Source organism: Dendronephthya gigantea, unplaced genomic scaffold, assembly GCF_004324835.1.
Source record: "Dendronephthya gigantea isolate DGI-Jeju-01 unplaced genomic scaffold, DenGig_1.0 000001F, whole genome shotgun sequence".
In the NCBI taxonomy this organism is placed as follows: Eukaryota; Metazoa; Cnidaria; class Anthozoa; order Malacalcyonacea; family Nephtheidae; genus Dendronephthya; species Dendronephthya gigantea.
Genome location: NW_021163011.1, coordinates 644,695 through 668,892, shown reverse-complemented (window position 1 = coordinate 668,892; position 24,198 = coordinate 644,695). Strand labels below are relative to the sequence as shown.

Genomic DNA, 24,198 nt, shown 5'->3' with positions numbered 1-24,198 from the left:
TTTAACTTAATATGAACCATTCAACACGACGATCGCGTTCACCACAGCGCCAACAGATCTTGAAATAAACAGCTATATTTTTCTAACTTACCTAAATCTTCTCTTTTACGTAGTTCTTTCATTATTCAAGTTCATAATGAAAAACACATTCCTTTTCAACAACTACGGCGCCATAGTCAAAATTGCTAGTGGAGCCTCTTTCCTCGAAACAGGAAAGCAGAGCGAGAACCAAATCGCCGAAGGCTTAGTAGTTCATATATATGACATTGCTCTATATGGTGATTGTGGGATTATTATTCGTTTCCTGCGACTGCGCTGGGTTTCTTTATTCTAAATTTGACTCCTTATCGTTTTCCAATAGCGTTTAAGTATGTTTAACAACTGTAAAGTGTCCTTTTTTACTTACTGCATTAAGTGCATTTATTATAAGCTAAAACAGGTTGATTTAGTTAAGAAATGATGCGAATAAAGAACCTTCTTGATTCTTGATTCAATGCAATAGTACACATTGACATTGTCATTGCAACGCAACAAGTCTCTTTATTGAATTTTATAATAATCACAGAGATCTATGATTTTAATTGAAGAAAGAAAATGTTGGAAGTTCTAAAGAATGTCCATAAATTTTTCATTCTCATAAAAAAATCCATTTCACTTGCCTTTATATCCAAATTTCCATAACATATGGAAATTTCCATCAAAGTGGAAATCCTGCTCTGGAAATCTTGATTGAATTACATGGCAGAAATGTGATACGCGCACGCAATTTTAACACCACTGGCCAACACGAATGTCAGGACTCAGGAAAGAACAACATTCATCCAGTGCAAACTCGTTGGGATTAATTTTCCGCCGTAATATTCAAAGCAATTAGATTTATATTGTTTACCTTGAAGCACTTGAAGGTAGCTAATACACATTTTTTTCAGTGTTTCTCATGTAGTTTATATTATATACAGATTACACTTCTGTCAACTCCATGACTCGGTCGACCCTGGTATCAATATTAACTTTTCATTCTTCGTTCAGCACACGATTTTTCTTTATCGGTTTGTTCCCAGTATTGTTAGTATAGATTCCCAGTATAGATTTAAGATAAATACTTGAATTCTAATCCGAAGATAAACTGTATATAGTATACTTGACTATCATTGAATGCGACGGTATGTCGGTATAATTATAGTTGATCCATAGATGCGATCAGTCAAATAAATAATGCCTCTTACTGTGAAGTTAGCCGCGGATTCGGCCTCAGATTCGGCCTCAGATTGGGCCTCAGATTGGGCCTCACATTCAACTGTGTTCAATCATTCAAAAGTAGAATTTGGTCATTTAATAATAACAGGTTTTTTAGCCATTTTTTCGTTTAAACTTTAAAATTACGAAGATGTATAGCTTATTTATGCATTGCTAGACTGTAATTAGAACAAAGCAGTCGATTTTATACAGATTTACAGAGTAAATTGATTATTATTTTTGGGCACTGTGTGAGAAGTGATTGACCCGCATAGATATGGCATACACTATAATGTTTTATTTCAATTCCTGTGTATACGTCTATATTTTACAGAAAAATACGGCCTTACAAATGGCGTGCATCGTTGGGCTGCACAGTCACAACATACTCGGGATTATTTGCTTCCTTTCTCAAATTAAAAATGTCCTTATGATATAAATACAAAAGACTTAACTAGTATATGATCCTCTCACCGACGCTATCAATGTTACAATTTGCCAAAGTCATTTGCTACAACAAGAATTAGCGTAGATGTGCATACAAATCAAACGTACTATTGCCATATGACAAACAATGGTCCAACGAGGTTAGGATTACAAGTTAAACTCGGCGCAACTTTCGCACGCATATATAGATCGTTTCAAACGTTATTTAGAACAGTATTTTCCCATCTATCCAAAAGTACACATCAGTTGAAGACGCAGACGTTACACGCTGAATGTTTCAGGGCAACAGCAACGACTCATTGCAAAAACATCTTACAATATTACATGGTGTTGACATATATACCCACGTTATCATCCTAATTGTGCAATTTAAATTTATGCATTTCATACAAAATGCATGCCTATTCCATCCACTGCATTGAAGTTAAAACTTCTGTTTATATGAAGGTATGATTTCATTGTTCTACAAAATAATACAATGTGCTGTGCCGTGTTTTGATGCAGTTTGTAGCGCAGACGATGGAACCTGCGCTTAGGCATTAAGGGATTACTCAGAAGACAGAAGGTTGACGTGCTATTAAAATAAAGCAATTAAAACAGTGATGACATGTAAAATAGACGCACTTAAGCGAACAAAATGCGAAAGAAAGATGATCTCATTATGCCTGCTTAATTAAAAGACACATTTATTCAAGAGGATTAGACACATTAGAGATTAGACAATTATAATATTAGTTATGGTATCAAACTGAATATATAGCCAAAGATGCTCAAAATTTAACTGAAAGGTTTAATGAAGCAAAAAATCTACGTAAAAGATATATAAGATGCCATTATGCTAATCAAGAACAAGTTACAATCATAGAGGATGGTTTCTTATTAACTGTCCATACAAATGTTCTCAAATTTTAGTATTCAGTACATTACTGTATGATCTTTCTCATGACACCAACGTTTTTGCGGTAAAAAGAAAAAAAACGGGCGTTTTTGCGATACATTCCACTTCGATTTCTGACGTATTATTGCGTAATAACCAGATGACAGAAAAACTCAATTATTGTAATTCTGAAACATAAGTTGTAAAATGAAATATAATTTCCGATGGATAAATGAATGTCAAGACAGAATGAAGCAAAAAATCTATGTAAGAGATATATAAGGGGCTATTATACGAAAATCAAGATCAGGTTACAATTGAGAAAAGTACTTAATATTTAGAGGATGGTTTCTTATTAACTGTCCATACAAATGTTCTCAAATTTCAGTATTCAGTACATTACTGTACGATCTCTCTAATGACACCAACGTTTTTGCGGTAACAAGAAAAAAACGGGCGTTTTTGCGATACATTCGACTTCCATTTTTGAAGTATTATTGCGTAATAATAAGAGCGCAGAAAAACTAAACTATTGTAATTCTGAAACATAAGTTGTAAAATTAAATATACTTTCCAATGGGTACATGAATGTCAAGACAGAATGAAGCGAAAAAATCCATGTAAGACATATATAAGGCGCTATTATACGAAAATCAAGATCAGGTTACAATTGAGAAAAGTACTTAATATTTAGAGGATGGTTTCTTATTAACTGTCCATACAAATGTTCTCAAATTTTAGTATTCAGTACATTACTGTACGATCTTTCTAATGACACCAACGTTTTTGCGGTAAAAAGAAAAAAAACGAGCGTTTTTGCGATACATTCGGCTTCCATTTTTGACGTATTATTGCGTAATAATAAGAGCGCAGAAAACTAAACTATTGTAATTCTGAAACATAAGTTGTAAAATGAAATATAATTTCCGATGGATAAATGAATTTCAAGACAGAATGAAGCGAAAAAATCCATGTAAGACATATATAAAGTGATATTATACGAATCAAGATCAGGTTACAATTGAGAAAAGTACTTAATATTTAGAGGATGATTTCTTATTAACTGTCCATACAAATGTTCTCAAATTTTAGTTCAGTACATTACTGTACGATCTTTCTAATGACACCAACGTTTTTGCGGTAAAAAGAAAAAAAACGGGCGTTTTTGCGATACATTCGGCTTCCATTTTTGACGTATTATTGCGTAATAATGAGAGCACAGAAAAACTCAATTATTGTAATTTTGAAACATAAGTTGTAAAATGAAATATAATATCTAATGGATAAATGAATGTCAAGACAGAATGAAGCAAAAAAATCTATGTAAGAGACATAAAAGGGGCTATTATACGAATCAAGATCAGGTTACCATTGAGAAAAGTACTTAATATTTAGAGGATGGTTTCTTATTAACTGTGCATACAAATGTTCTCAAATTTTAGCATTCAGTACATTACTGTACGATCTCCCTAATGACACCAACGTTTTTGCGGTAAAAAGAAAAAAAACGGGCGTTTTTGCGATACATTCCACTTCGATTTATGACGTATTATTGCGTAATAACCAGATGACAGAAAAACTCAATTATTGTAATTTTGAAACATAAGTTGTAAAATGAAATATAATATCTAATGGATAAATGAATGTCAAGACAGAATGAGCAAAAAATCTATGTAAGAGACATAAAAGGGGCTATTATACGAATCAAGATCAGGTTACCATTGAGAAAAGTACTTAATATTTAGAGGATGGTTTCTTATTAACTGTCCATACAAATGTTCTCAAATTTTAGTATTCAGTACATTACTGTATGATCTTTCTGATGACACATACGTTTTTGCGGTAAAAAGAAAAAAACTCGGTTTTTTTTCGATAACTTGGACCCAAGTTTTTGACGTATTATTGGGTAATAATCAGTTCACGGAAGAACTAAACTATAGTGATTCTGAAGAAAAAGAAAATGTACTCTTTAATATAAATATAATATAATATATATAATATAATATATAATGTAATAGGTATATATTTATTCTTATACATAAATATATCGATTTATATTGATTCAATTATTCGGCGATCATAATAAAAATTCTTTCAATTGCGTTTTGTGAAATTGACATGGATATATTCTTGAAGTCATTTTACCCAGATCTGCAAGGATATCATTGATTACTGCATTCATTGCATTTTGTCTACCTGAAATATTAAGACACGAAGATACTGGGCAATTGGCATAAGCTGAAAATGATTTAAAACAAATTACAATATTTAATATTACATTACTTTTCTTACCGTGCTTTTTTGAATAACTCGTGTAGGTGACTAGATATGCTTTCCGCGGAAGAAAATTAGAACATAATAAGGTTTCTACCCAAATTAATCTAGAAAATATATGTATTGTATTTAGTTAGAGTTATATACGTATAAATGTATTGATGCCACTCTCCATTCTAACGACCTTTATGAGGATTCTAATTTTTTGCTTCATGCGCAGTAATGAATTTCCTTCAACAATTTAAATTTAAGAATCTGAATGCATATATAATTTATACATTTTACATTTCATTTGGAATCACCTGAAACATAGTATCTTCATTACGTATATTGCTGCAGAATTGTTGTGGCAGTTTCACTTTTAAATTAGCGCATTATTATCTCCGAGACCGATAGGTTCTTTATGCTTCACTTATCAAGGACAGATTTAAATTTAAATACCTAAGCCACCTAAAAAGAAATGAAATTATATAAAACGACGTACAATTTTTTCATATATACATATAAAGCATATACATGATTTACCTTATTATTGCATAGGTATTATTTTGATAGACAGTGCTTTACATCCATGCAGAGTTCCATGGGCATCCCTCACGCTTTCAAATATTTGCTCCATTTCACTTGTTTATATTACATTTACATTAAATTTAATAGTTATAACTCGAGCAACATATAGTTGTCCTCATATAATATTTTAATGACAGGCGTACGCGCCTATTTTTCTTTTTGGGAGGTGGGATCACGTACGCGTCTATTCTTTTATATCTCAGTAAAAAAAAGTTTTACAAATTTTGGCGAAAATTGGTAAAATCTGTGGTAAATTGCGACGATATTTGCCCAACGTTTATTTATTAAAATGTTTCTGGGGGAATAAGCGCGCCTCGTACGCCTATGATTTTCACATATAAGTTTTATTGAAGGGCGTAACTAGAACGATAATTGGGGAGGGGGGTATTAATTGATAAACAACACCCCTAATTATCGTCCTAGTTCCGCCGCCGATTGCTACAGTACTATAAGTTGCCAAAGCTGAATGCTAATTTCGGTGTGTGCATTGAAGTGGAATGTATCGCAAAAACGCCCGTTTTTTTTCTTTTTACCGCAAAAACGTTGGTGTCATTAGAAAGATCGTACAGTAATGTACTGAATACTAAAATTTGAGAACATTTGTATGGACAGTTAATAAGAAACCATCCTCTAAATATTAAGTACTTTTCTCAATTGTAACCTGATCTTGATTTTCGTATAATAGCGCCTTATATATGTCTTACATGGATTTTTTCGCTTCATTCTGTCTTGACATTCATTTACCCATTGGAAAGTATATTTAATTTTACAACTTATGTTTCAGAATTACAATAGTTTAGTTTTTCTGTGCTCTCATTATTACGCAATAATACGTCAAAAATGGAAGTGGAATGTATCGCAAAAACGCCCGTTTTTTTCTTGTTACCGCAAAAACGTTGGTGTTATTAGAAAGATCGTACAGTAATGTACTGAATGCTAAAATTTGAGAACATTTGTATGCACAGTTAATAAGAAATCATCCTCTAAATATTAATTACTTTTCTCAATTGTAACCTGATCTTGATTCGTATAATATCACCTTATATATGTCTTACATGGATTTTTTCGCTTCATTCTGTCTTGAAATTCATTTATCCATCGGAAATTATATTTCATTTTACAACTTATGTTTCAGAATTACAATAGTTTACTTTTCTGCGCTCTTATTATTACGCAATATTACGTCAAAAATGGAAGCCGAATGTATCGCAAAAACGCTCGTTTTTTTTCTTTTTACCGCAAAAACGTTGGTGTCATTAGAAAGATCGTACAGTAATGTACTGAATGCTAAAATTTGAGAACATTTGTATGCACAGTTAATAGGAAATCATCCTCTAAATATTAAGTACTTTTCTCAATTGTAACCTGATCTTGATTCGTATAATATCACCTTATATATGTCTTACATGGATTTTTCCGCTTCATTCTGTCTTGAAATTCATTTATCCATCGGAAATTATATTTCATTTTACAACTTATGTTTCAGAATTACAATAGTTTACTTTTCTGCGCTCTTATTATTACGCAATAATACGTCAAAAATGGAAGCCGAATGTATCGCAAAAACGCTCGTTTTTTTTCTTTTTACCGCAAAAACGTTGGTGTCATTAGAAAGATCGTACAGTAATGTACTGAATGCTAAAATTTGAGAACATTTGTATGCACAGTTAATAAGAAATCATCCTCTAAATATTAAGCACTTTTCTCAATTGTAACCTGATCTTGATTTTCGTATAATAGCGCCTTATATATGTCTTACATGGATTTTTTCGCTTCATTCTGTCTTGACATTCATTTACCCATTGGAAAGTATATTTAATTTTACAACTTATGTTTCAGAATTACAATAGTTTAGTTTTTCTGTGCTCTCATTATTACGCAATAATACGTCAAAAATGGAAGTCGAATGTATCGCAAAAACGCCCGTTTTTTTCTTGTTACCGCAAAAACGTTGGTGTTATTAGAAAGATCGTACAGTAATGTACTGAATGCTAAAATTTGAGAACATTTGTATGCACAGTTAATAAGAAATCATCCTCTAAATATTAAGTACTTTTCTCAATTGTAACCTGATCTTGATTCGTATAATATCAGCTTATATATGTCTTACATGGATTTTTTCGCTTCATTCTGTCTTGAAATTCATTTATCCATCGGAAATTATATTTCATTTTACCAACTTATGTTTCAGAATTACAATAGTTTACTTTCTGCGCTCTTATTATTACGCATATTACGTCAAAAATGGAAGCCGAATGTATCGAAACGCTCGTTTTTTTCTTTTTACCGCAAAAACGTTGGTGTCATTAGAAAGATCGTACAGTAATGTACTGAATGCTAAAATTTGAGAACATTTGTATGCACAGTTAATAGGAATCATCCTCTAATATTAAGTACTTTTCTCAATTGTAACCTGATCTTGATTCGTATAATATCACCTTATATATGTCTTACATGGATTTTTCCGCTTCATTCTGTCTTGAAATTCATTTATCCATCGGAAATTATATTTCATTTTACAACTTATGTTTCAGAATTACAATAGTTTACTTTTCTGCGCTCTTATTATTACGCAATAATACGTCAAAAATGGAAGCCGAATGTATCGCAAAAACGCTCGTTTTTTTTCTTTTTACCGCAAAAACGTTGGTGTCGTTAGAAAGATCGTACAGTAATGTACTGAATGCTAAAATTTGAGAACATTTGTATGCACAGTTAATAAGAAATCATCCTCTAAATATTAAGCACTTTTCTCAATTGTAACCTGATCTTGATTTTCGTATAATAGCGCCTTATATATGTCTTACATGGATTTTTTCGCTTCATTCTGTCTTGACATTCATTTACCCATTGGAAAGTATATTTAATTTTACAACTTATGTTTCAGAATTACAATAGTTTAGTTTTTCTGTGCTCTCATTATTACGCAATAATACGTCAAAAATGGAAGTCGAATGTATCGCAAAAACGCCCGTTTTTTCTTGTTACCGCAAAAACGTTGGTGTTATTAGAAAGATCGTACAGTAATGTACTGAATGCTAAAATTTGAGAACATTTGTATGCACAGTTAATAAGAAATCATCCTCTAAATATTAAGTACTTTTCTCAATTGTAACCTGATCTTGATTCGTATAATATCACCTTATATATGTCTTACATGGATTTTTTCGCTTCATTCTGTCTTGAAATTCATTTATCCATCGGAAATTATATTTCATTTTACAACTTATGTTTCAGAATTACAATAGTTTAGTTTTCTGCGCTCTTATTATTACGCAATAATACGTCAAAAATGGAAGCCGAATGTATCGCAAAAACGCTCGTTTTTTTTCTTTTTACCGCAAAAACGTTGGTGTCATTAGAAAGATCGTACAGTAATGTACTGAATACTAAAATTTGAGAACATTTGTATGGACAGTTAATAAGAAACCATCCTCTAAATATTAAGTACTTTTCTCAATTGTAACCTGATCTTGATTTTCGTATAATAGCGCCTTATATATGTCTTACATGGATTTTTTCGCTTCATTCTGTCTTGACATTCATGTACCCATTGGAAAGTATATTTAATTTTACAACTTATGTTTCAGAATTACAATAGTTTAGTTTTTCTGCGCTCTTATTATTACGCAATAATACTTCAAAAATGGAAGTCGAATGTATCGCAAAAACGCCCGTTTTTTCTTGTTACCGCAAAAACGTTGGTGTCATTAGAGAGATCGTACAGTAATGTACTGAATACTGAAATTTGAGAACATTTGTATGGACAGTTAATAAGAAACCATCCTCTAAATATTAAGTACTTTTCTCAATTGTAACCTGATCTTGATTTTCGTATAATAGCCCCTTATATATCTCTTACATAGATTTTTGCTTCATTCTGTCTTGACATTCATTTATCCATCGGAAATTATATTTCATTTTACAACTTATGTTTCAGAATTACAATAATTGAGTTTTTCTGTCATCTGGTTATTACGCAATAATACGTCAGAAATCGAAGTGGAATGTATCGCAAAAACGCCCGTTTTTTTTCTTTTTACCGCAAAAACGTTGGTGTCATGAGAAAGATCATACAGTAATGTACTGAATACTAAAATTTGAGAACATTTGTATGGACAGTTAATAAGAAACCATCCTCTATGATTGTAACTTGTTCTTGATTAGCATAATGGCATCTTATATATCTTTTACGTAGATTTTTTGCTTCATTAAACCTTTCAGTTAAATTTTGAGCATCTTTGGCTATATATTCAGTTTGATACCATAACTAATATTATAATTGTCTAATCTCTAATGTGTCTAATCCTCTTGAATAAATGTGTCTTTTAATTAAGCAGGCAATGAGATCATCTTTCTTTCGCATTTTGTTCGCTTAAGTGCGTCTATTTTACATGTCATCACTGTTTTAATTGCTTTATTTTAATAGCACGTCAACCTTCTGTCTTCTGAGTAATCCCTTAATGCCTAAGCGCAGGTTCCATCGTCTGCGCTACAAACTGCATCAAAACACGGCACAGCACATTGTATTATTTTGTAGAACAATGAAATCATACCTTCATATAAACAGAAGTTTTAACTTCAATGCAGTGGATGGAATAGGCATGCATTTTGTATGAAATGCATAAATTTAAATTGCACAATTAGGATGATAACGTGGGTATATATGTCAACACCATGTAATATTGTAAGATGTTTTTGCAATGAGTCGTTGCTGTTGCCCTGAAACATTCAGCGTGTAACGTCTGCGTCTTCAACTGATGTGTACTTTTGGATAGATGGGAAAATACTGTTCTAAATAACGTTTGAAACGATCTATATATGCGTGTGAAAGTTGCGCCGAGTTTAACTTGTAATCCTAACCTCGTTGGACCATTGTTTGTCATATGGCAATAGTACGTTTGATTTGTATGCACATCTACGCTAATTCTTGTTGTAGCAAATGACTTTGGCAAATTGTAACATTGATAGCGTCGGTGAGAGGATCATATACTAGTTAAGTCTTTTGTATTTATATCATAAGGACATTTTTAATTTGAGAAAGGAAGCAAATAATCCCGAGTATGTTGTGACTGTGCAGCCCAACGATGCACGCCATTTGTAAGGCCGTATTTTTCTGTAAAATATAGACGTATACACAGGAATTGAAATAAAACATTATAGTGTATGCCATATCTATGCGGGTCAATCACTTCTCACACAGTGCCCAAAAATAATAATCAATTTACTCTGTAAATCTGTATAAAATCGACTGCTTTGTTCTAATTACAGTCTAGCAATGCATAAATAAGCTATACATCTTCGTAATTTTAAAGTTTAAACGAAAAAATGGCTAAAAAACCTGTTATTATTAAATGACCAAATTCTACTTTTGAATGATTGAACACAGTTGAATGTGAGGCCCAATCTGAGGCCCAATCTGAGGCCGAATCTGAGGCCGAATCCGCGGCTAACTTCACAGTGGTTCTTTGCTAACCAACCATATGGACCAGTCATAATTACACCGATGCCCATATGAGTGTCGTATATCTCAATGCTATTTGGACTTTGATTTTCAAAGTGGATTTTGAGCCGAAAGTGTGATTGGGCTTGCGACAATCTAACAAATAAATACAGAACCGGATTGAGAGACCGTGATAACGATGACCTACGCAAGGTAAATTGTGAATTGTCGATATAAAATTGAATAAAGTCTTACTACAAACTCAATCGAATAAAACTAGGAGTTACTATCGCAAGGAAATTGCTGCCTTGGGAAAACAACTATAATTATATTAGCTTGAAAAACTTTATTTACAAGTGATATCAGTGATTAAGTCTAAATAGATAAACTTACAACACATCAAAACTTACTACTTACACTTATTTGATGAAGTCTGAAATATTTACATCATAATAGTAACAAGCAATTAATACTGATAATAACTTTTTAATAATTATTAAGGCATTAATAGTAACACACTATGTATGCAATACATAAGTGTTTGTTATTGACTTATTGAGGGAAGGGGTTTACATTATGTTTTCTCAACTGGTATATTATTTATACGAAGAAGATTTACATGCTTTTAAAATAAAAGTAAGATCAATTTATATTAAAAGAAGAATGTCAACATAATAGTACAAAATGTCAAATGCACTTTCAAATTTAAATGTCAATTTTAGCAGCACAGCAGCATGTGCCATAAATAGTTATTTAATGTTACATGTCAATACCATCTATAAAAGGGTACACTTTTAACAAAAAAACAAAACTAGAACATCTCTAATATGATAATGGGGACTGTCAACTGTGATAGAAAATGTCAAATGCATTTTTAAACATCAATTTTAGCGATATAAATCAACTTTTTTGCCATTGAGTTGTATATTATCTTGGATTGACATCAGGGATTCACAGAAGTGCATCGGACAAGTCATCTGAAGAAAACATCTGAAAGACAAATGTCTTGGGGAACTATGTCTACCAAGGCTTTTACATTTGCACTATTAAGTCTATATTGTCAAGCCAAGTCAGTTTCATTACACTATGGTTTGCTTATATACTCCCTCATATTTTGGAGTCTATTTTCCTCTCATGATCATTTTCCTTTGAATATTTAGCTTTTTGTAATTCTCTTTTTTTTCGAAGCCTTACACTCTAGATAAAATTCCCAGTTTTGGTTGAGGTGCAATTAAGAGGTTCTGTAAACTGAACAGGCACAATTTCAAACAAATTAGAATGCTATGCCTCAGAAAGAGGCATAGCATTAGGATTGGACAAACCAAAACAATTATGTGCATGAGAATCAAACAGATAGAAACACTCCATATGCTTTATCAAAGAACATATTATAATGAGAGGGAATGTCCTCATGAATGATAACAAGCCCTTGCAGTTCTTGTTTGTAGTCAATTACACTAATTACTTCCCCATCATTTGTTGTGACCATTGAGTCAGCCACAATGGAAGGTCCACTGACCACAATGGGCGGTTTATTGTCACTCACCACGATGGGTGGTTCATTGTCACTAACCACGATGGGTGGCTCATTGTCACTCACCACGATGGGTGGTTCATTGTCCCTCACCACAATGGGTGGTTCATTGTCACTAACCACGATGGGCGGTTCATTTCGCTCAGATGTCGAAATAAAGCTCATTCTCAAAACATGATACACTAACAAGTTTTGGTGGCAAATTGATCAAGTGATTATTCATCGCCTTTATATTTTGTCGCCTTGTATTAATAAAAAAAGTATTTAAAGCGGCGAAGTTACATTCGTTCGGATTTATCGTTTATTTTAACGATTTAGGCTATAATTTTGTAATCAATGCTGATTAAAGCATACCTCGAACCGCGGCGTGGTAAAATTATAAGGAAAATGTAAACAGTTTGTTCGAAAACGATCACTACTTCAAAAAGGTTTGCAGGCAACAAAACAAAAAATATATATTTTGCTGTTATGTGCTCATAAAACATATAAAAAAGAAAATTTAGCTGTAGTTTGTTGTTAAATAAATATTGTTAGAATGTTTTTTCGTAAGTTTCAGAGGAATTAAATGATAAACAATGAAATTAAATAAGTGAATTCACACAAACACTTTTGAATTGTCCCGGCTTCACTCCTCGTTCAACGTTTTTCATAAGAAAGGGCATTTAATTGCGAGTTTGATACAGATAAATTTAGTATACTTTACTCTGTAGTTCTCACGGATGCTTTTATCGTAAAAATACTGTGCAAAACGCACTTTATGTTCTCTAAAAGATGTTTTTAGTGCTTGCATGTTGAAGTATTATTTTTGAAGTTTTAAAAAACCGCGTGTTTAGTTGCGTGAAAAGACTGGGCATGAGCCCAAAATTTGGCTTCAAATCTCCGCCCGGAGGTAGACAAAAAGGGATTTTTGATAGAAATTACAGGCGAAGTCCACATAATTTAGCTTTTTAACAAAATTTTTGCAGAATTTTACAAAATTTGGCAAAATTGGCCGAAGAAAATATGAATTTTGAAAATGACAAAATTCTTTGAAGGCGTTAAATATTTACTTTTGATTGACAGCCGATTAGACTCGCAATCAATAAAATACAAACCCAGCGTCGCCCTACCCGAATTCAGGGACCGCCTGCCATGCAAGCTACGTCATGCAATGATGCCGTAAACAAAATCATTGCCTATGTTTTCAGTCTTAATAAAAACAGGATGAGAGTTTAGGAAAAGCTTCTTGATCATGCCAATTGCCAGTGGCGTAGCCAGCACGATAAATGGGGGGGCACATATTCATATATTCGTGATACGCAGGATTAATTTCTTTTCAAATCAATTGTCTTTACAGTCTGTTAACATGAATATATGAATATTCGCCCCCCCCCAATTATCGTTGCTGGCTACGCCACTGCCAATTGCATGTGTGTAAACGTTCAACTTAGTCTAATGCCAAATTTTTCCATGAAATTTCTCACTAAAGTTAGTCAACAATCGTTGTGTTAACTTAACTTTGTTGTTTCTATTGTTTTATGAGATTTGCTACAGATTCCTTCCACATCAAATACAGCAAACAAAATACAGTATATGTGAACATTTGACCACTACAGTAAATTGCATGCTTTCATTTTTAGGTGGAAAAGCGAACAATGAGCTTTAAATCTCACCCTCAAGACAAAGCGAACTTCATCTCTAAGTTAACGCTTTGGTGGATTTTTGATCTGTTGTGGGTAGGAAACAAAATTCCCCTGAATCATGACAATCTTGATCCCTTAAAGGAGAATTACCGCGCTCAGTATCAAGTCAAGCGCTTGGGAAAGGTTTGGGCAAATGAGATGAGTTCAGCAAAACGAGAGAATAGGAAACCAAAACTTTGGAAAGCGATGCTGAAATTCTATACATGGAACGAATATGGAATTTTATGCTTTCTTGGTCTTTGCTGCATTGGAGGAGATATTTTTTATCGGTACTTTGTTTTAAAACTTATATTTATGTTGAGAAGTAGTACTTTCGCGCATGACATGCCATCCGGTAAAAGCTCTCTTGCTTACTTATGGGGGATGATTGTTGGTGCTTTAGTTGAGATATATGGCACACGACACTTCAATTTGGTCACACCAGTCCTAGGAATAAAAGCCAGAGGGGCTGTCGTAGGTTTGATCTATCAAAAGGTAAGACAAATTTTGAAATGTGGGTCAATATATAACTTGCAGTAAACATGTATAATTAGAGTCCTTCATATTAGTTAGAGCCTAGAAACTTAGATTGTCACCGTCTGTCATGAATGAAACTTAATTAGAGGACAAATCAGGGCTTAAAATTTCGAACAGTGCATGAACAGTGCGAACATTGCGATATCCTGTTATGCAAGCTGATGAAGATTTGATCGGGGCTGGAGACAGATATATGGATTTTTATATCCTTGCAGGTGTTGAAATGTAGTAAGACAATGATATCTGTAGGGGAAGTGATGGAATTGATATGTAACGACACCCAACGTTTGGTCATGATGGCAGATAGATCTTTACCATACATGATTCGAAAGTTGATTATAGCTTTTATATACACCTGTTGGCTGTCAATGTATCTTGGTTGGAAAGTCATTCCGGGCCTTTTTGTATTTGTCCTCCTCACAGCATTGCGTGTTTTAGTTACGGATATCGACGTGAGATTACGGCAAAATGCTTCAGACGTTGCAGAAAGACGTCTTGGATACCTACAGGAATTTCTTACCAGCGTTATTTCCACGAGGCTCAATTGTTTTGAATACATCCATGAGAGTAAGATTAAACTAACGAGATGGTGAGTTCTAATTTTTGTTATCATTAACGCGTGAAATCAGAGATTGCCCGACCAATCAGTTGCATGGGTAACTTTGGATTCTCAGTGTTTATTCTTTGTATTTACTTAGGGAAGAAATCAAATCCAAAGCAAAGCGCTGGTTCATTTTGTCCATCAGTTTTACCTTTAACATGTGTGGACAACAAGTTGCAACATTCTTCACAATCATAATTCTCCTATTCACCGACAGCTCAATGATTACATTTAACACAGTATTCACAATGATGATGTTGTTTTTAGGCCTGAGTAACACTCTTCTTAAGGCCACGCCACTCGGAATTCATTTCACTACGGATATAATGACTGCTCTTTCTCGGATACAAGGTTTCTTTGAACGCTGTGAGATGACGCATGCCGCAATAACTACGAATCGATTTAATCAGATTAACGTTTCGAAAAGGACCGAAGATTTAGCTGAAAGGACGATTGACACAACAAACATTACAAACGCTACGCCTTACATTTCGTTAAACAATTTGTCAAGTAATCTCCCTGGAGCCGAAAAGGCAAATTGTAATGGTACCGTGTCACTGTTAAGCAATATTTCTCTTGAAGTATCATCAGAAGGATTGATTATTATAACTGGTCCTGTAGGCAGTGGGAAATCTTCGCTGTTAGCTAGCATTCTTGATGAAGAACTTCCTATAACCAGCGGTTTTTTAAAACGTTCCGGAAGTATTGCCTATGTTTCCGATAAACCTTGGGTATCTTCAGGTACCATTCGTGAGAACATTTTGTTCGGTTCAAAATATAACGAAGGGTGGTACTACGAGACTGTTAGAGCTTGCCAGTTAGAAGATGATTTTATGAGACTGCCGGCACACGATTTGTCTGTTGTCGGAGAAAGCGGTGCGACTCTAAGCGGAGGACAACGCACACGTATTGCATTGGCACGTGCTGTTTACGCGCAGGCGGATATATACCTACTGGACGATCCATTGAGTTCTTTAGATGCCAAAGTCGCTGAAAAAATTTTAAAAAGTGTTCTTAACGGAATCCTATCCGAGAAAATTGTACTCTTAGTTACGCAGAAATACTTAAGTGAAGCAGACTACATCGTAAAAATGGATAAAGGTAAAAGTTGATTAACAGGGAGGGAAATTTAAAGTTTGTACGTTCGCATCAATCAATGCGCTTAGCGGAGAGTTATTTATAGTGTCTGGATTAATTAATCTATTAACCTAACCGCACAACCCCCATTTTATACGCATTGATGAGTCGGCTTCTGGAATTATTCAAAATCTTTTCAGTATGATTGGCTCAAGTGAATTAAAGAAGGATTAGATTTTTGACGAAATTACAATGGTCCGTACCCAAACGTTAGGCGGTACGACCCGATAAATTAGTTCAATCATTTTTCGTTCGGAATGCTGCTATTCGCTGTCTCCAATAAAAAAAATGAAATTATGCTCAGTGTAAGATGTCTGGACAAGACAAAATTAATTTGCACTCACTAGCATTCCCGAGCTCAGTCCCCAATATAGGCTTCTAAAAATTTCGTTGGCTTATGGAGGCATTAGCTCGCCATCGTTTGCACCGGCTAACGTCTAAAAAATGGTTTAAATATCGGTTTTCAGTTATAACGTTCAGCTTATTAAAGCCTCGTGTACAATATATTTCGACAACCCATTTAAAGTGCTCGTGACACAAAATGCGATTTTTACACTGTGGAAAGGACTCATGTGTCCGAGTATTTCGATGAAAGAATTTTTTGATTTCAAAACGTCGCAATTTTAGAGCCGTTTGAAAGCCTCAAAATTGAGGGTTTATTTAACCCTAACCTTAATAGCTGGTATAAAAATTGGATCCTGCGGCCGACAACTATGGTGCTTACTTTCTATGGTGCAAAAATGGAATTTTGTGTCAGGGGCACTTTAAGGATGCGAAGTTCTTGTGTGATGAAGTCCAGAATAATAAACTTTTTGTTTTGCTTTATGATTACTGCATTGCTTTTCTATTCCACCTTGCTAGCCAAAATAAGAACCTAACAATACCTTCTTAACCTTGCATAACCTCATGTTAATTTTCAGTACCTGGCTTATCGTTTTTAATATTTAAATTAAATATTTTTTTAAAACGAGTTAAAATTTTTTATCCCAATTAGGAAAATCTGATCACATCATGATCATCATTTGAGCGATGCATCAAAATCTCAAAGATGTCAATTTGTATAATAACTTAAAAATTAGCTAGCCTGCTGTAATATATATTTATGCAGGTACGATTATCGCCCAAGGAACAGTGCATGAAATCACAAAGACGCCAGGGATTGATATTGCTGGTGTAAAAGATCACTGGCATGAAGAAATTGAGGACGAAGATCGGCCTTTGGAAAAAGATGATGATCTAGCACACAGTGAAATATTACGGGAGGCTGGAGAAGATCACAAAGTTGGTAGTGTTTCCTTCGGAGTTTATGCGAAGTATTTCCTGTACGGAGCCTCAGGCGTCACGCTTCTACTGATGTTATTCGTGGCTGGAGCAGGACAAGGTATGGTGAGCATTGAGTTTGCTAAGAGATAACATTACAGCTTATGAGCAGTGCCACTTAGTCCGATTTACCTGATATGTCGCTATAAGCTATGCATTTATATAAACTCAAACCAGCAATACATGCAGTGGAGTTTGGGTGATTATTAATATTCAATTAATTAACACTGATTTACTGCGAAGGAAACGTTATGTTTTGTGGCGAGGCGAAGCCGAGTGAAATATCGATGGTCGAGGGCCACAAAACATAATGTTTTTTGAGTTCTAAGTAAATAAGTTTTTTATTATATACCACTTGTCAAAGAAAAACCAAACTACAAGGTAAACAACGAAACATCTATTCATAAAAGACATAATTTCAAATGGATAAACAGTCTAAAGGTCGCACGTCCAGGTGCGCCGCACGTGATTAAAGTTATTTCCCATGAGATAATCCCACGTTATCTCACTCCGCAGGGGGTCGCGCTGGCGACATCAAAAATTCGTCACTCTCGCGTGATTCGCTCTCGACCAATGAAATGCTCCGAACACCAAACTTTGACAAGTGGTATATAATACTAATTGTTAATTAATATTGAATCATATTTTTAAGAACTGATGGCTACGAAATTCGTATAAAAGAACATAAAATCACCAAATTTTATAGACGGCATCATGGCAATTCGGGAATATATGTTTTTTAAAAAAAGCTGTCTGCATGCAATAATTCCTGACCCATATATATATATATATATATATATATATATATATATATATATATATATATATATATATATATATATATATATATATATATATATATATATCCAAATAATTGACTGTGACAAAAAGATCACAGAACTTGACAATGGTTGGAGAGCGCTCAATACCATTACTGGCAGAGCGATAATATATATTTATTGAAAGACTAGCTTAGCTACTCGGAGTTTCACGCTATAAAGCGATCATCAGGCTAATGGCAGGTCTGGTTGCTATTCTCTATATTTACATCGTGATATAAGGTGTCGAATTCTACTTGGATTGGTTCTAATACAGAAGACATGCAACAGATTCGGTTTAACTATTCTCTTAAAAATATCGGACTTCCCTCACACGATGAATACCAACGGGACCTTATTAATAAAACGGAATCAGCCATCCATAGAATGCGCTGGAAAGCGCACTTCTTCCTACAAAACGATGAAGAACAGCAAACGACCAGAAAAGAAACGTACGGCCTGAGATCGAAGCGAACACCACCACAAGTTCCTGAGACACGCTACCGAAATCACGCAAAATCTTTCGCGAATAAGAAGTATGCCAAGGAGACGGAACTGTCGAAACACATATGGAAGCTGAAGGAAGCTAAGAAAGATTTTTCGATTTCATGGTCCCTACTGAAAACTGTCCCAGCCTACAAAGCCGGTTCAAGAAGATGCAACCTCTGCCTTGAGGAGAAACTCCATATCATGAAAGACAAAACTAGAACACTGCTGAACAAACGCTCTGAACTCTTTACGAAATGTAGACACGTAATTCGACACCTTATATCACGATGTAAATATAGAGAATAGCAACCAGACCTGCCATTAGCCTGATGATCGCTTTATAGCGTGAAACTCCGAGTAGCTAAGCTAATATATTATATATTATATATATTATAAATATATATAATATATTATATATATATTATATATTATAATATATATATATATATATATATATTCCTGACCCATATATATAATTCCCTAACCCTCTTTCATTTCCCCAATTACGGCTTTAATTAAATCCGTAAGCGAAGGTGCTTTTTGTGTATATTAGCAAATATTACCAAATATTACCAAAATAACTTACCAAAACTCTTTCCATTCACATGCACTTGAAACGTGTAAACGATTTCCAGTACGTGGTAGGAAAACTACACAATTTTTTCAGATCTATTTTCGTCAAACGTATTTTCCTTTTATTCTTTTGACATCCATGTGATCTCGTGCTGAGCTCGGAAAGCATTATTTTGCAAGCAAATAGAAATCCACGCCAGAGACCATTGCTGGCGTTTGTTATTAAATTTGCACAGCGAATTCCAGCGAAAACAGCAAGGAATGACGGATTTGATTATTTCAGGCGTTGTTTTAGCATTTTTGTTTATTACGATGAAAGATTGATGGAATAAGACATATTTGCTTTTCATAGAACTTCACTGAGGACAAAAAATAGACTAGAGAAGCAATTGTTTCATTTGTTGGGTTTTTACGGGAATCTGATTTTGTAGTCTTGTATTTGGACTCGTATTCCGTAGCATTTATCGCCAAAACAGGCAAAAAGATAACTAAACTTATCCGCATAAAAAAGGTAGTTTCACACACTTTTACATTTATTTAATATTGGCCATATTTTTTGTTATTTTAATAAATATTTCCAATTCTAATTCTTCCCTGACTTTTATACAAAAGTCTGTTCGGGTCTCAGATTTAAAACAACTTTCCGTGGCAGGCCCAGCCAAAATTTATTTTCACACTTAAAAGACTTGTCCCTTTTGACCCGGCTTCGCTACAACTGATACTTGAGAAAATACAAAGACAAAGTGCTTTAGCTGCACAAAAATAAAACACAATCGAAACTTTCCTCGACTGGCCAAGCAGTAACGCGATTTCGTCAGCTCTTGAGGAAAAAGACTTTCCGTTTATTATGATTTAAAGTGTCAAACGATAACAAATAATCGCCAGGAAGCTTAAAATTTGTTATAAAACATTAAAAACCAACAAACTTCAGCTATATTTTAACCCTCCACTGCTTGTTTTTAAAGCGCGCGAGGCAGCTCGGTATGGATTTCTATCTGACCAGATTTTGATCTGATTGGCTAAAATTTCCGACTCAGATCACCTGGATGTTTCAATGGAAATAAAACTTCTGCAGTTTTTGTAAATATTAGAATTTAAACATATTTTATCACCAGGTTTAACGACGTGGATAGATATTCAAGTTTCATCATTGCCGATTATAATGGAACAGAAAGAAAAGTTACACAGAATGTTGACTATGTATCCCATATATGTAACAGCTGCCCTTCTAATCACTATGCTTGAAGTATCTTTTACTTTCCTTCTACCGATCCGTGCAAACTACAACATCCATAACAAGATGACAACTTGCCTTCTACGAGCACCAACTGATTTTTTTGCCGTGAATCCAGTAGGACGTATCCTCAACAGATTTTCACAGGACATCAATAACTTGGACGATCTTCTACCGTATAATTTTTCGTACCTATTTCAATGCACGATCCTGACACTGACTGCTGTATGCTTGTGCATTGCGGCCAACGTTTTTTTAACGCTGGCTTTTTTACCGATATTCTTGATATGTTTTAAAGCGTCAAGATTTTTCTTCAAACCAGCAATGGACATAAAACGTCTAATGTCGGAAGCAGGAGGTCCGCTGTATTCCCATTTTTCGAACACTCTGGAGGGACTGAGGATTATTCGTGTTCACAAAAGACAACAAGAATTCACAAAGGTTTTATTGAGGTAATTAATTAATTAGTAGTAGATTGGAAAAGCTTCGTGTTACTTATTTTTATACCCCGCTGCATGTACAGTTATTTTTGCCGCCATTTTGAAAATTATATTATGCTTGAATGCATAAAATAACGGCCGATCCAAGAGCCTTTCATCTTCTTTCTCGTAAAGTTCTAAAAGGCCCTGGGACCGAGGTTGCTGATTTTGTAGTCTTGTATGTGGACTCGTATTCCGTAGCATTTATCACTAAACTTATCCGCATAAAGAAGGTAGTTTCACACACCTTTCACATTTATTTAATATTGGCCATATTTTTTGTTATTTTAATAAATTAATTTATTGGTATCTACACTGTGCTATCCACCAAAAATCACGCATACGCAGTATGTAATTTTTCAGCTATGCATGACATTTATATTTTTAAATTTATTTTAGTCACGTTGACAACCACCACAAAGCTATGTTTGCTTATTACGCTTCAGCGCGTTGGTTCGTACTGATGATCGATACTATTCTCCATCTTTTCATGATTATTATCGTAACTTCTGAGTTATATTCTGTGAAGGATTCTACAACTGCAGGTAAGTTTTTTGAAAAATAATTTATTTTTAAAATAATTTTTACCATTGAAATGGTAAAATTGATAGGATTCTTTTAGTTATACACTGTTAAAAATAAAATACACAGCAGCGTTACTGAACCGATGGTTAAAAATAAACTTACCTGTTGTTTCGAGTGACGAATGTAATACAATTTCAGTCTCTGTTTCTTTATTACAATAATTTTACTGTTTGCTTATGTCGTATCGTAGGAAGCATTTAAAAATAGTTGAATGAAGAGTTTATTTTGTAAAAATACTGATACGTCTGAGCAATTATGTAGGGGACTTGTACATATGGTTTTACATAAATTATTAACATAAATAATATAGTAAATATGAGACCGAGTAGTATAACTAAAAAAAAAAATTAGTACTATCAATTTCGTAAGTTTTAATGTTGTTCTTGTTTCAATTTTAATCATGGAATTGAGAAAGACTTTTCCACACATATTTTAGCTGTTGCATCGGTGGCTATTCTGTATTCATTTCACAGTATTATATACGTTGGAGAAGCTCTTCGTAGTGCTGTCGAAGTCCAAGCACAGATGACCTCTGCTGAGAGAATTCTTGCGTATACAGAAATCAAACCAGAACGGGGAAGCGAAATCAGCGACGAACCACCTGAAGATTGGCCACAATTCGGAGGAATAGAGTTCAAGAATGTTTCTCTAAGATATTATGAAAAAGGACCCAAAGCTTTAAAAGATTTATCATTCGAAATTAAAGGTTCCGAAAAGATTGGCATTGTTGGCAGAACTGGTGCCGGTAAATCTTCTTTGGTCGCAGCTCTGATGAGAATCGCAGAAACGGAAGGAAGTATTATTGTAGATAATTTGGATATCGCACATTTTAATCCCCGATCAACCCGACAACGTATTTCTGTTATTTCACAGTCTCCAGTCCTTTTTAACGGTTCTTTAAGAGAAAACCTTGATCCAACAGGGAACCACGATGACTCCGAAATATGGAATGTTTTGGATCAGATGCAATTGGGTCCTCTTGTAAGTGGTTTACCAAATAAGTTGGAAAATGTATGCGCTGGTGGTGGTTCAAATTTTAGTATTGGCCAACGACAGCTTATCCATCTCGCAAGAGTTTTGTTAAAGCGCAACAAGATTATTATTTTTGATGAAGCTGCTGGCAAAGTGGGCAAAAAGACCGCGGAACAAATCCAGAACGTCATTTATAGCTTGTTCAAGGATTGCACAATGATAATTATCTCTCATCGTATCGACACGACTAAGAGGTGCGACAAGATTATGGTGTTCGACCAAGGATCCATTGTTGAATTCGATAAGCAAGACGTTCTGCTTGACAGGAAGAATGGATTCTTCGCGGAACTAGTAAGAATAGGTGGTGCTCGAGAAAAAAAAGACAATTAACTGTTTCAAGATATTTGTCTTGTTGTCTTGTTGACGCCTGCCTTTTTGTAAATCAAATGATGATGATAAACTTTATTTAACCACACTAACATTGTCAGCTATAGCTGGTTTCCACAATGGGCGTGTAAAACTACAATAAGATGATTACAAATAGAACAATAGGGAACAAGAGCATGCAAATATTATAAATTATTATATACACAAGCGCCAGATATGAGGTATATGCTGCAATTTCATTGGTTGGCTACTAGACAGATATTAGCTCATATCTGTCTGTAGTAGAGAAAGTAAACAAAATGGCGGAAAGATTTGGGGAGTTGAGTGAAATAGAAATCCAAGCCTAGTTGATAATAGCAGACCAAAATGCACCGAAAGGGCGACAAAGTTTGTGTATATAATAAAACAGTTATTCTGCTCACTCTCGTCGTATATGGCCGATAGCTATCAGCTCATATACGACTCGAGTTCGCAGAATAACTGTTAAATATAAGGGTTTTATAAATTATGATAGAGCTTCCATTTGGAAATCCCTGCCAAAAAATACTAGAAAAAGTAAATCGTGCACTTTCAAGTTTTAAAAGAAAAATCGCTACCCATCACTAGAATGCATATTGGCATACATTGTACCTTTTATAAAAACTTATGTATTCAGATTGGGTTACTGAAAATGCAAACAAACTTGCTGATTGGTCTAAAACGAAATTCCCCCTTGTTATTATAAATATATTCTTCCAACACAGATTTTCATCACCAGTAACGTCTTAGGTTTTGGATTGAAAAACCTGTTTTATTGGATTTTTTTGAATATGAATTTTTATTTGTTGAGCTGAAGCTTTTTTTAGCCGTTCTGTTTTGTTGCAATAATTTGAGATTCAGTTTTTTTTTCAGGTTTAAGCTCAGTTTTTTTGCGAAAAGCCATATTTCTGAGGATTTCTTAAATCCGAATTTATTGCATCTTCAATATCACTTAAACATTTATCAGCTGCTGTAATATTTGAAAAAATTCATCGGCATCTTTTGT

The 24,198-nt window shown here is 34.1% G+C and overlaps 1 protein-coding gene across 4 annotated transcripts; it reads left to right on the top strand.

The window, feature by feature from the left end:
* Positions 1-781: 781 nt before the first annotated feature.
* Positions 782-23,424, top strand: LOC114525801 (multidrug resistance-associated protein 4-like). Of its 4 annotated transcripts, none has more exons than XM_028547256.1 (8): positions 782-905; positions 14,001-14,537; positions 14,795-15,168; positions 15,278-16,281; positions 17,426-17,698; positions 21,050-21,203; positions 21,630-21,775; positions 22,252-23,424. In XM_028547256.1, exons 2-8 carry the CDS (start codon positions 14,016-14,018, stop codon positions 23,175-23,177), a joined length of 3,399 nt encoding a protein of 1,132 aa, XP_028403057.1. In that variant the 5' UTR covers positions 782-905; positions 14,001-14,015; the 3' UTR covers positions 23,178-23,424. The 4 variants fall into 4 exon arrangements, with proteins under 4 accessions (XP_028403057.1, XP_028403034.1, XP_028403043.1 ...); XM_028547233.1 differs by having other exon boundaries at positions 20,633-21,203; XM_028547242.1 differs by lacking the exon at positions 782-905 and adding an exon at positions 10,955-11,060 and having other exon boundaries at positions 20,633-21,203.
* Positions 23,425-24,198: the final 774 nt, after the last annotated feature.